The sequence below is a fragment of the Pseudophryne corroboree genome, chromosome 2, assembly GCF_028390025.1.
Source record: "Pseudophryne corroboree isolate aPseCor3 chromosome 2, aPseCor3.hap2, whole genome shotgun sequence".
In the NCBI taxonomy this organism is placed as follows: Eukaryota; Metazoa; Chordata; class Amphibia; order Anura; family Myobatrachidae; genus Pseudophryne; species Pseudophryne corroboree.
Window position 1 is genome coordinate 695597068 of NC_086445.1, and position 14318 is coordinate 695611385.

The 14318-nt window shown below is 50.6% G+C and overlaps 1 protein-coding gene across 1 annotated transcript in view; it reads left to right on the forward strand.

Annotated features, from left to right (window-relative positions):
• Positions 1-2105: 2105 nt before the first annotated feature.
• The window catches only part of ETNK2 (ethanolamine kinase 2), a 195774-nt gene continuing 183561 nt past the window's right edge, over positions 2106-14318 (forward strand). The window contains exon 1 of the mRNA XM_063955257.1: positions 2106-2420. Coding sequence (XP_063811327.1) covers positions 2265-2420 — 156 coding nt within the window. The 5' untranslated portion in view covers positions 2106-2264. The remainder of the gene's footprint in view (positions 2421-14318) is intronic.

The window sequence follows — 14318 nt, forward strand, 5'->3', positions numbered from 1 at the left end:
ACCCACTGCACCTATGGCAGTTACTTGATTATGCTATGCCAATGTGTATGTGGGCAAATTCTGTTGTTTCCTGATTGCCTCCACATTTCCCTCAGTCACAGGCTGACCTGCTCTTATCAATTTCTCATACATATTTGACAGTCTAATGCTTCCCACAAGATGATCACGCTCATATAACGTGAAATAGTCTGTGCTGCTGTGACCGAATGGCTGCAAGTTTTTCTATATACACACTTAAAGCATTACATAACAGTGAAGCATACAATATACTAGTATGGATGGATAGTGCAATTGAGCTGAGGGGTATATTTACTAAGGTATGGGTTTATAAAAATGGAGATGTTGCCCATAACAACCAATCAGATTCTACTTACCATTTATCTAGCGCTGTCTATAAGGAGGGAGAGGGTGACTTACCGGCGCCTCGCTTTGTTCAACCAATAACTGAGACAAGACAACTTCGTCTCTTGGGCAAATCAAAAGGTCACAGTTTTATTGATTAAATACATAATCACAACCAAAACAACCGCAGGGCAAGGAAAGGAAAGCGATGCGTCAGGCTCACGCAACGTTGTACCGCCTGAGGTGTGCCTGTCCCCACCTTGGGGGGACGCGATTATGCCCCCTACAATTTTGGGACTACCCAGGGCGTGCCCAACCCCACCATGTGGTTACGGGATCACGTCCCCTACCAATATGAGACCAACTACCATCTGTACAGCACCCTACCCTGGCGCGCAACCCGTATGGCCCCTGCCGCATTAATGCTGAAACCAAGCGTGCGGCCACCTATTGGCGCATATGCGAGGCATTCTGTAAATCCCCTACTTTCATGCCTTGTGCACCGCTCCCTCCCCGCCGACCAAACTGTGACAGTAATATACTTCTCAACAACTTATCCAGGAATGTAAGATCATGAAACTGAAAAAGCACGTTACGTATTTATTCGCACATTCTGGCAACCGCCTATAACCGCCTAGACACTTCTTCCTTTACGGGCTGGGTGGGAGGGCGTCTTGTCCTTTCTGGGGGGTGAATGCACTCAGCCCCCTGGCTCCAAGCCTATAAGCCTGCTGCTACCCCCCTCCCCTGCAATTAACTCCGCTGTCTCTCACAGGCCGTTCTGACCGGCCAGGTGCTAAAAGGAGGACCGGTGTGCTGGCTGCCACCTTTCTCCCCTGCCGGAGGTTCCCGCCGTTGACATACGAGCTGCCGAGCGCCCCTTACCTGGCTGCGGCGGCCATCTTTGGCTACCTTCGCCCCTTGAAGATAATACAGTGTTCACTCTAGAATCTGGGCCGGGCAGGGCGCCGGTTCCAGAGTGGCACTAGTGCGCGCGCGCCGAAACGGGGGTGCGGCCATGCAAAATAGGGGGTGGGGTCATCGCGGGTAATAAAAGGGGCGTGGGCGGCCGGCGGCATCACTGGTGGGGGTGTGCCCAGTACCTACGGAGTGCTGGGCTTCCCCCAAGCGCTCTCTCAGCGTGAATGGATGCCGTGCGCATGCGCTGCATTTTTACACGCTGTGAGGGCAGGAAGCGGGCGGCAGTTTTAGCAGGGCGCCGCAGAAAGGGCAGGGCGGGTTTTGCCCTTAAAAAATCGGGCAGGGCGCGGCGCCCTGCTAAAACTGCCTAGCGTGAACACTATAATAGCTGGAATCTCTAAACCTGCACTTTTTTAAATATACCTCCGAGGAAATTTAGGTTTAACTAGTGGTCTTCTCTCACTCACTTTTCTCTTTCTTGCGGCACAATGTTTTCCATATTTTATGTTGATTCTGTGCTTGCCTAGGAACATATGCAAAGTTTTTTTCTCACATTTAGACGAAAAGCACAAAACAGTTGATGAACTTCTAGCAGCAGCCATTACGTACAGTATGCACCTGGGACTGTCCATAGAAATTAGGGATAGTTGGCCATTATGTATATGTATGGTATACAGTATATACACATTCTGATTCCTGACTAATAACAGGAACAGCACATTCACTGAAGAGATCACTTGTTCTACTATGAGTGAGGCAGTCAGCGTTCTCCTCCATAGTCCAGCTCTTATGACATCAGCCAGTAGGAGGAGAGCCTCTGAGTGAAGTAGGCTGCGCTCTCCTCCTCCTGTACCGTCTCTCTTTCACTCTCTCTACAGGGAAGGGTGACAGTTGGTGACAAGTCCCGGCCCTCCTCTCCCTCTCTCTCCCCCCCCCTCCTCCAGTGGGTATTTCCCACCTGTGGAGGGGGCCGAAGTGTCAGAGCACAGACTCACTCAGGGATGGGTGAGCAGCAGCAGCAGCAGCAGTGTCACAGTGACAGCCCCACACTGCGCGCTCTCAGCATTTCTGTGGATGAGCAGAATGTCATTCCCGGCGCCCTCAGCCTCATCCAGCAGCTGAGACCGGACTGGGACCCTCGCAATGTGCAGACTAAGGTACAGTGACCGGGGAACAGAGCTTAGTGCACTCTCACACTGACATAAAAATGCAGTTACAGCAATATATACCATGATGCAACGCAGCTAGTGTGTGTAGTACATTAGAGATCTACTCTGTTCGACAGGGTACATCTTGTTAATAGAGTACTGCACAGTGTGCACCCTATGAGCAGGCCCTTGCTGCATGCAGATGCATACCCCCGGCTAGGAGGCACAGTGCGGCACGTCTCGACAGCAGCCCATTACAATGAGTTTTACTTTTCCGCCATGGGATCGGGGTGGTCCGGGGCAGTCCATATAGAGAGCAAGACGAAGAAGAAAGGGTGTGTGTATACTGTATGGCACGCCGGCCGGCATACCACACAGTCACACACCTCCCAATCCCTCCCCTCACACAGAGCCAGCCCTAACTAATATGGTGGTAGATGTACGATATGTTCATTCAGCACATAACGCACGCTAACTGCTTCTGGTACCTCATCATCACGATGTATGATGCAGCACTTTAACAAATCTACACAGCGCATGGTCCCGCTTCGTCCTGAGCGCTGTGCCTATACCTATTTGCTGCCCCCCTGATGTATTAACAGCGGGACTGTCACTCGCCGCTCTTTAAGTCCCCTCTGCCACTTCGCCAGGTCAGGGCTGGCGCTACAGCACTGCAGGTACTTCCTAGTAGTGTTTTTTTTTTTTTTTTTGGGTGGGGGGGGGGGGGGGTGAAACTTTATTTAGTGTCCATGGTCTTCAGTGCTCATCTGCGCATGCGCCGAGTCGCACCGCAAGGCTGAATGGGAGCTTGAGAGACCCCCCCGCCGCTCGTCTTCATCCACACATCCGGCGACAGCGATCGCCCAGCCTAATCGTGCATGCGCCGGAGGCCACCAGCTGCGCAAGCAGGAAGAAGGGCACATGCGCAGAAAGCCAGCGGTGGCGATTCCAGCCTAGCCAATGTGGGAGAAGGCATATCACGGGACAGGTGAGATAACGCCCTCCCACATCGGCAGGCACTCATATAATACATTGTGGCGGCGGGTAAGGGCGTATCACCGCCCCCAGGCAAATAAAGTCCGTTAGGAAGTTTTTCATACATCTCCCGCATGATGCCGTAGGCAAGTTTTTGGCTGTTGCCCCGTAGCACCACTACTAGTTCCGCCTCAGACACTGCACCCCTTTCCCAGCACCATCACCCCTCATCCATAGCAGTCCTCATTTTGGTGCTCCTACCCCCTTTATTTTAAATAGGAACAGTGCGCACATTCAGCGCACAGCCCAAAAAGGTGCATGTTCTCTTGCTGGGAAGGGGTATAGCCACACATTAGTACCCAATTCAAATTAGACCACGAAGTAGTGCAACTTTGTTCACATTATATTATGCGATAGTGTTCCTTATTCACGTTACATCATACAGTAGTACCACTTTACCTTATATACATTACTCCTCACAGTAGTGCCCCTTATTCACATTACATCACACTGAATTGCTCCTTAGTCACATTATACCACACCATATTGCTCTTTATTCACATTAGACCACACAGTAGTGCCCTTTCTATATGAATGTTACGCAACACAATAGAGCACCTTATACACATAATGCCACACATTAGTAATGCATTCTGCACATAATACCACACAGTAATGCCCCCCACACATATGACACACATTATTAATGTTCTTATAAATAGAGGGCGGGATGTACTAATGTACATAGCCGCCCAGTGCCCCGATGCTGATCGCATCAGTACTTACATATGCGATCACCATTTCGGAGGACAGCTCTTCCGATAAGAACTGTCCTCTGCGATGACCAGCGGCAGCTTGACTTCCGGGATTCTGCATCGGGAGTCAGTCTGCGCATGCGCAGGGTGACGGGGCCGGCCGTGGGGCATGCTGGAAGGGATCTGATCGGATCCCTCACACAGCGCTGCAGAGAGAAGCCCATAGGCTTCTATAGGGTATCCCCAGCAAAAGCTGGTGAACCCCTCCGCAACGCTGTCCTGTTGGCCAGAAGATAGTGCATTAGGAAAATGCGGTAAACAGGAGGTTTACCTCATTTTCCGCTTAGTACATCCCGCCCATTATGCGCTTTACACATTATGCTAACCTTTATTAATGCCTGTATACACATAATGTCCCTTACACATATGCTGCACATTATTAATGCATTAATGTACATGACACACATAATGCTCCTTAAACATATGCCGAACACTAGTGCACAACCAACCCACCCATACACAGCAATCACATGGCCGCTAATACTGTGACCTCTGCCTCTGCTTGGACACAGATGTGTCCTCATACATCTTGCTTCAATACGCCATGCAGCAGGAGATGCCTGGCGTGAGTCAGCTGGCAGCTCTGCTAAAGTCGGGTGCCTTTTTTGCTGAAAATGCATTGCTATATGGCTACGATGCACAAGCAGCTTCTGCTGATTAAAATGATATTCGGCATGCCTATATTCTGTGTGCGACTGCTGCTATATCTGCATATGAAATGCTACGTTACAGTGATTTCCAGGAATACATTGTAACGTAGTATTTTGTATGCAGATACAGTCGCAGTCACACACAGAATATAGGCATGCCACATATCATTTCAATCAGCAGAAGCTGCTTGTGCCCCATGGCATTCCAAATGCCCTAGGCATTTGCCTAGTTGCCTATGCCTAGGGCTGGCTCTGCCCTCACATGTGTCACAGTCACACACCTCCCCATTCCTCCTCTGACATGTGTCACCTCCCCATCCCTCCTCTCACATATGTCACAGTCACATACCTCCCCATCCCTCCCGTCACATGTCACCTCCCCATCCCTCCAATCACATGTGTCACTTCCCCATCCCTCCCCTCACATGTGTCACAGTCGGGTGTGGATCATTAGATCGACAGTGTCTAGGTCGACAATGTTTAGGTCGACCACTATAGGTCGACAGTCACTAGGTCGACAGGGTCAGAATGTTGACATGTTCTAGGTCGACAGGTCAAAAGGTCGACATGAGTTTTTTATGTTTTTTTGGTGTCGTTTTCTTCATAGAGTGACCGGGAACCCCAATTAGTGCACCGTGTCCCCTCGCATGGCTCGCTTCACTCACCATGCTTCGGGCGAGGTGCCTCGCTTCGCTCGGCACAGATTACCGTTCCAATCGTAGTCCACGTGGATCGTTAAGTATGAAAAAGTTTAAAAAAAAGATTTTTTTTAAAAAAAACTCTTGTCGACCTTTTGACCTGTCGACCTAGAACATGTCGACCTTCTGACCCTGTCGACCTAGTGACTGTCGACCTATAGTGGTCGACCTAAACATTGTCGACTTAGACACTGTCTATCTTCAGACCGGATCCCGTCACAGTCACAGACCTCCCCATCCCTCCCCTCACATGTGTCACCTCCCCATCCCTCCCCTCACATGTGTCACCTCCCCATCCCTCCCCTCACATATGTCACAGTCACACACCTCCCCATCCCTCCCCTCACATGTGTCACCTCCCCATCCCTCCCCTCACATGTGTCACAGTCACACACCTCCCCATCCCTCCCCTCACATGTGTCACAGTCACACGCCTCCCCATCCCTCCCCTCACATGTGTCACAGTCACACACCTCCCCATCCCTCCCCTCACATGTGTCATAGTCGCACACCTCTCCATCCCTCCCCTCACATGTGTCAGTCGCACACCTCTCCATCCCTCCCCTCACATGTGTCACAGTCACACGATTTCCCATCCCTCCCCTCACATGTGTCACAGTCACACACCTCCCCATCCCTCCCCTCACATGTGTCACAGTCACACACCTCCCCATCCCTCCCCTCACATGTGTCACAGTCGCACACCTCTCCATCCCTCCCCTCACATGTGTCAGTCGCACACCTCTCCATCCCTCCCCTCACATGTGTCACAGTCACACGACTTCCCATCCCTCCCCTCACATGTGTCACCTCCCCATGTGTCACCTCCATATGTCACAGTCACACACCTCCCCATCCCTCCCCTCACATGTGTCACCTCCCCATCCCTCCCCTCACATGTGTCACAGTCACACACCTCCCCTCACATGTGTCACCTCCGCATCCCTCCCCACACGTGTCACAGTCACACCTCCCCATCCCTCCCTTCACGTGTCACCTCCCCATCCCTCCCCACACGTGTCACAGTCACACACCTCCCCTCACATGTATCACCTCCCCATCTCTCCCCTCACATGTGTCACAGACTCACAGTCATACAGCTAGGGATGGCAATCGGTGTGGTTGCCATCGATGGTTACCATCAATGGTGTTATGGTAAGTAACCATTGATGGCTGCAAACTATGCAGTGGATAACCATTGATGGTTCCCACTATCAATGGTCATCCCTGTTTCTCTTATGTCCTAGTGGATACTGGGGAACTGTACTTTAGTACCATGCGGTATAGATCGGGTCCACTGGAGCCTGGCACTTTAAAACCTTTAGTGTGTGTATGTGTGTGCTGGCTCCTCCCTTCTATGCCCTTCCTACCAGACTCAGTTTAGAAAAATGTGCCCAAGGAGCCGGGTGCATTTCTCTGGAGCTCCAGAGAGTTTTCTTTATTTTTTATTTTAGTTATTTATTTTCAGGTAGTACTGGTTGGCAACCAGTCTACCTGCTTCGTGGGACTTAGAGGGGGGACCGAACCAACCTCGTGAGGGTTAATGGTTCATAAACCCAGCTGACAGGACACTGAGCTCCTGAGGTGCTGTTTCACACACCATACTGTGTGTGCCCACGGCAGCTGCTAGCCGCCACCCTCAAACAGATGCCGTAGAGTAGCAGGTGAGGTGAGTGTTAATACCGGGGTCCCGGTTAGCGGGTCCCCGGTGCGGTTTGGCGGCATGTCACGTGGCTCAGCAGGGCTTTATGCTCCACAGGGCGCTCACTGTCAGTAGGCATTGTGTGTACTGTGTATATTACTTCAGCCAGTATAAACAACTTAGTGGGACCGTGCCATTACAGGGGCGGGGCTTCCCGGAGAGTGGGATCAGAGGCGGAAAGGCGCCATTTCCTGCTGATCACAGGCTGCATGCACGCTGCTCCTCCACGGACCCACGCTGTTACACACTCTGTACTGGTACCAGGGAGTCATAGCAGGGGGGGAGCACATCAGCGGTAGCGCCGCTGCACATAAGTAAGGTGATACACATCCTTTTACACACTGCGCTGCTGTGTGTTGTGTGCTGGTCTCCGTTTCTCTGTGTCACTCCAGGGGCTCTCTATGGTCTGTATGGAGGTGTTTTCAGTGGGTTTGCACTGCATTATCATTGTGTGCAATATGTCTGTTGACATGGTTATGTGTACTGCTTGTAACTCTACCCCTTCTTCTGCGGGGTCCCTCATGTATGATCAGTGCTCCGTATCTCCACAGGGACACAGTTCACAGGCATCTGACTGGCTAGATACTTCTAAGAGCATGATTCACAATGTGAATTCAGAACTAGCTGCAGCTAAGAAGGAGAGATAGGTGTTAAAATAGTCTATTGATTGTATGGCTAAAGCAGTAGATACCAGAAAGGCTTCTCAGCCCCCTCTGTTGGTTTCACATAAACGCTCACTGCCACAGGTGCTCCAATCTGATTCTGATTCTGACCAGCTTGATGTAGATGTTGATAATATGGATGAGAACAGCTCTCTGTCCCCCGATCAGGAAGCAGAACCAGATGAGGAGTTGTACTTTAATGTTAGACCCAAGACCTCAGCCACGTTTCCTGTGTCTAAGGAATTAAACTCCCTGACCAGGGATGCTGCAAATTTTATGAGCGAAGCTATAAAGGAATTGTGTTACATAAATGGCTGCACTACTGCTATGGCAGTTTCGACACGCAGAGCTCTGTGGTTACGTCAATAGTCAGCGGACGCTGATTCCAAGAAGGGTGTAGAAAATCTTCCCTTTACAGGTGATGCCTTGTTTGGAGAGAGTTAAATAAATGGATCTCTCAGGCAACGGCGGGTAAGTCTACCTATCTGCCGTTGGTTGCACCACCTGCTCGACGTTCTTACCCAGGACCCTCCTTGCAGTCCTTTCGTGTGGCAAGGTTCAGAGCCAGGGGCCGAGGGGTCTCCACTACGCCCAGAGGATCTCATGGTAAGTCCCATAAACCTGCAACTGCTGCATCCCTGGACCAGACCACCGGGGCCCCTGCCACTAATCCTTCCGCGTGACAGTTGGCCCCAACGGCAGGGCAACTTTCAGGTAGGTGCTTGACTTCAACACTTTGCTCATGTGTGGGTGACATCCTGCCGGGATCCTTGGGTGAGGGACCTTATTACCCAGGGATACCGGCTGGAATTTCAAGCACTTCCTCACAGATTTTTAAAGTCAGGCTTACCAGTGTTACCCACAGGAAAAGTTACCTTGCAAAAGGCTATTCAAAAACTTTTGCAGACGTGAGTGGTGGTTCCAGTGTCTCCTCCGTTATGCAACAGGGGTTTTTATGCCAGTATTTTTGTCGTTCCAAAACCAGACGGTTCAATGTGACCCATCTTGAACCTGAAGTCCCTAAGCCCGTATCTGCGGGTGTTCAAATTCAAGATGGAATCCCTGCGGGCAGTGGTGTCCGGTCTGGAGGAGGGGGAATTCCTGGTATCTCTAGATGTCAAGGATGCTTACCTACACATTCCCATGTGGCCCCCTCATCAGGCTTACCTCAGGTTCGCCATATTGGACGACCGTTTCCAGTTTCAGGCCTTACCCTTTGGCCTGTCCACAGCTCGGAGGGTCTTCACCAAGGTCATGGCGGAGATGATGCTGCAACTGCACATGGTGGGAGTTGACATAGTCCCCTACTTGGATGATCTCCTGATAAAGGCTCTGTCCAGGGAGCGCCTACTGCACAGCATCGATCTGACGACTCGCCTACTTACGGATCATGAGTGGATCCTAAATTTTCAGAAATCTCACCTGGAACCAACCCAACGAATTTAGTTCCTGGGAATGATACTGGACACAGTGTCTCAAAAGGTGTTCTTACGATGGACAAGGCCTTGGCTATCCAAGCTATGGTCCGCTCAGTGCTCCGTCCTTGCAAGGTATCCATACATCTTTGCATACGCTGCTGGGCAGGATGGTAGCTGCTTATGAGGCAATCCAATACGGCAGGTTTCATGCCCGGCCATTTCAGATGGATCTGCTGGACAAATGGTCAGGGTCTCACCTTCACATGCATCAGGAAGTGACCTTATCTCCGAAAGCCCACATTTCTCTATTATGGTGGCTACAAGTTCCTCACCTGGTAGAAGGCAGGAATTTCAATATCCATTCGTGAATTGTATTGACAACGGATGCCAGCCTCCGGGGTTGGGGTGTCTGTGAACCAGGGGGCCCAGTTTCAGGGGACATGGTCAAATCAGGAATCTGCTCTGCCGATAAACATCCTGGAACTCAGGGCTATTTACAATACCCTTCTGCAAGCTTCCCATCTCCTGAGGGATCAGGCGTTCCAGGTTCAATCGGACAACGCCACTGCCGTGGCGTACATAAATCGACAAGGGGGAACACGAAGCAGAGCGGCAATGCGAGAAGTATCAAAAATACTCTTCTGGGCAGAGGCCAACGCAAAGGTCATCTCCACCATATTCATTCCAGGAGAGGACAACTGGGAAGCAGACTTCCTCAGCAAACACAACCTCCATCCGGGAGAATGGAGCCTACGTCCCCAGGTGTTTCAACAGTTAATTCACCGGTGGAGCTGTCCGCAGATAGATCTGATGTCTTCTCGTCTAAACAAGAAGCTATGTCATTTCTGTTCCAGAACGAGGGATCTGCAGGCAGTAGCAGTGGACGCGCTAATGTCACCATGGACGTACCAGTTTGTGTTCCTGTTCCTTCCTCTACCGCTAATCCCAATGGTTCTAAAAAGACTAAGAAGGGAAAGCGTTCAAGCAATTCTAATTGCAGCGGATTGGCCTCGACGGGCGTGGTACTCAGACCTCCTAACCATGGCTCTGGAGGATCCCTGGCCTCTGCAGAAGGATCTTCTTCAGCAAGGTCCGTTCTTCTATCCAGACTTACCGCGGCTACGTTTGACGGCTTGAAAGTTGAGAGGGAGATTCTAGCCAGAAAAGGTATTACCTCCAGGGTTATTTCCACTATGGTCAAGGCCAGGAAAATGGTTATGTCAAAACATTATCATCGTATCTGGAAAAAGTATGTTTCGGGGTGTGAAAGTAGAAAGGTTTCTCCCGCGGAATTTAGAATTGGTCGCTTTCTACTTTTCCTGCAAGCGGGAGTGGATATGGGCCTACGTTTAGGCTCCATCAAAGTGCAGATTTTGGCGCTATCTATTTTCTTTTACAGAAACAATTTGCTATGTTGCCGGAAGTACAGACTTCCCTAAAAGAAGCTCTTCATATGCAACCACCCTTCGTACCTCCCACGGATCCGTGGGATCTCAATGTGGTTTTGTCCTTTCTTCAATCGGACTGGTTTGAACTCTTACGTAGGGTGGAATTGAAATTTCTTACCTGGAAGACTGTGATGTTACTAGCATTGGCATCTGCCAGATGTGTCTCTGAATTGGGGGCCTTATCCTGTAAGAGACCTTATTTGATTTTTCATGAAGACAGGGCGGAACTCAGGACCCGACCTCAGTTTTTGCCAAAAGTGGTGTCAGCTTTTCACGTGAATCAACCCATTGTGGTTCCAGTGTTGTCTGACGCTTCCGTTGGTCCAGAGTCCTTTGATGTGGTGAGGGCTCTGAAGGTGTATGTCAAACGGATTGCTCGTCATCAGAAATCGGATTCGCTTTTTGTCCTTTACGATGCCACGAAGGTTAGTCGTCCGGCTTCTAAACAATCAATTGCTCGTTGGCTCAGATTGACCATTCAACAAGCCTATAATTCAGGCCCACTCGATGAGATCTGTGGGCTCTTCCTGGGCGGCTGCCTGGGGTGTCTCGGACTTACAGTTGTGCCGAGCTGCTACATGGTCTGGTTCGAACACTTTTGTTAAGTTCTATCGGTTCGACACCTTGGCCAAGGATGACCTTCAGTTTGGTCAGGCGATGTTACAGGGGTCTCAGCACTCTCCCACCCGTTTGGGAGCTTTGGGACTTCCCCATGGTACTAAAGTACAGTTCCCCAGTATCCACTAGGACGTAAGAGAAAATGGGAATTTAATATCTACCGGTAATTCCTTTTCTCGTAGCCCGTGGTGGATACTGGGCGCCCGCCACAGTGCTTCGATTCCTGCTTACCTGAGTAAGTGTTTGGTTGACCCGCCGTTGCGGTCCCCTTACGTTGTTGGGATAGCTTTGCTATCCTGGTTAGGTTGGTATTGCTGTCCTCTTTTCTGGTTAGCGCCCTCCTTTTCAGTTATGATTGTGTGTTGGCTTAGTTCCTTTACCGCTATTGTACCTGTTTTTCTTCTCTCGTGGTATGTCCCTCTCCTCGGGCACAGTTACCTGGACTGAGTCTGGTAGGAGGGCCATAGAAGGGAGGAGCCGGCACACACATACACACACTAAAGGTTTTAAAGTGCCAGGCTCCAGTGGACCCATCTATACCCCACGGTACTAAAATACAGTTTCCCAATATCCACTACGGACTATGAGAAAAGGAATTACCAGTAGGTATTACATTTATATTTTTTTCACTGACTGGTCCGTAGGCCAATCAGAATACAGGGGCGGGGCTTCTCATGTGTCAGGGGGCGGGGTTATGCTCCGTGTCCCGGCACCACATTATAAAAAAAAAAATTGGTTATACCTTTCCATCAATGAAGGGAAACCATCTGGTTCTCCCCGTCAATGGCAAAAGTATTCTACATCGACCATAAACCATCAATGATTTTGAATCATCGATGGTCGATGGCCATGCCTACATACAGCTCTGCATTCAGCTATCTGCTGCCCTTCTGCTGGGACTGTGTTACACCTCTCCCATCTGACTACATTACATGTGTAGCCCAATTGTCCAATTGATACAGTAGTGTACCTCCCTGTCCTGAGACATTCATGCATCATGCCCTCTGTTGCTGCTACATCTCTATTACCTCTTCCCATTTCCTTCCCCTGATCTGTCATGTGTGCAGTTTATGTACTAGCTGACACTGCAACAAGTGAACTTGCTATGTGTATAGTGCTGTATACCATATGCCCCCCACCCCCGCTAAAGAAAAACAAGAGGCAGTTCATTCCTTGTTGCAGTAAGTGCCCGTGGCTGTACCACCTCCACAGCAGCATTTTCTTCACATGCCGCCTTGTGTGGCCAAGGTCTCCCCAGTGTCTCCTTGACATGTCCCCTTCACAACAGCTTGTACCCCACATACCCGCAGCATCTCCTAGACATGCCCCCTCCACAGCAGAATGTGCCCCACATACCCACAGTGTCTCCCTGACATGCCCCCTCTACAGTGGCATGTTCCACACAAGCCCCTTGTGTGGCCTAGGGGCACCCAGTGTCTCCCTGACATACTCCCTAGCAGCGTGTTCCCCACATGCCCCCCTGTGTATATTAGATGCCACTAGAATCCCTGTTATAAGCCCTGTTGTGTGCCCACATTCTCCCTGTATCTCCCTGACATGTCCTTCCCCGAGCAGTGTGTTCCCATAAGAAAAAAAAAAAGTTGTGCAAAAGGCTGCTTATCGCAGTGCTGTCCTGTTATTACGCCAGCCTGAGTTGGTGTTATTATCACAGGGCACACTGCAGTGTTTTTTCACATTTCTCTGACGTCCTAGTGGATGCTGGGGACTCCGTCAGGACCATGGGGAATAGCGGCTCCGCAGGAGACAGGGCACAAAATTTAAAAGTTTGACCACTAGGTGGTGTGTACTGGCTCCTCCCCCTATGACCCTCCTCCAAGCCTCAGTTAGGTTTTTGTGCCCGTCCGAGCAGGGTGCAATCTAGGTGGCTCTCATAAAGAGCTGCTTAGAGTAAAAGTTTTGATAGTTTTATTATTTTCAGTGAGTCCTGCTGGCAACAGGCTCACTGCAACGAGGGACCTAGGGGAGAAGAAGTGAACTCACCTGCGTGCAGGATGGATTTGCTTCTTAGGCTACTGGACACTAGCTCCAGAGGGACGATCACAGGTACAGCCTGGATGGGTCACCGGAGCCGCGCCGCCGACCCCCTTGCAGATGCCGAAGTAAGAAGAGGTCCAGAAACCGGCGGCTGAAGGCTTTTCAGTCTTCATGAGGTAGCGCACAGCACTGCAGCTGTGCGCCATTGCGCTCAGGCACACTTCACACCGGCGGTCACTGAGGGTGCAGGGCGCTGGGGGGGGCGCCCTGGGCAGCAATGTTAATACCTTTCTGGCTAAAAAGAATACATCACATATAGTCCATGAGGCTATATGGATGTATTTCACCCCTGCCAGGTCTCAGAAAAACCGGGAGAAGAGCCCGCCGGAATAGGGGGCGGGGCCTATCTCCTCAGCACACAGCGCCATTTTCCTACACAGCTCCGCTGCTAGGAAGGCTCCCAGGCTCTCCCCTGCACTGCACTACAGAAACAGGGTAAAAAACAGAGAGGGGGGGCATTTTTTGGCGATATTATATATATTTAAGCAGCTATAAGGAAACAACACTTATATAAGGTTGTTCCTATATAATTATAGCGCTTTGGTGTGTGCTGGCAAACTGTCCCTCTGTCTCCCCAAAGGGCTAGTGGGGTCCTGTCTTCTATCAGAGCATTCCCTGTGTGTCGGTACGTGTGTGTCGACATGTATGAGGACGATGTTGGTGTGGAGGCGGAGCAATTGCCGGTAATGGTGATGTCACCCCCTAGGGAGTCGACACCGGAATGGATGGCTTTGTTTATGGAATTACGTGATAATGTCAGCACGCTGCAAAAGTCGGTTGACGACATGAGACGACCGGCAAACCAGTTAGTACCTGTACAGGCGTCTCAAACACCGTCAGGGGCTGTAAAACGCCCTTTGCCTCAG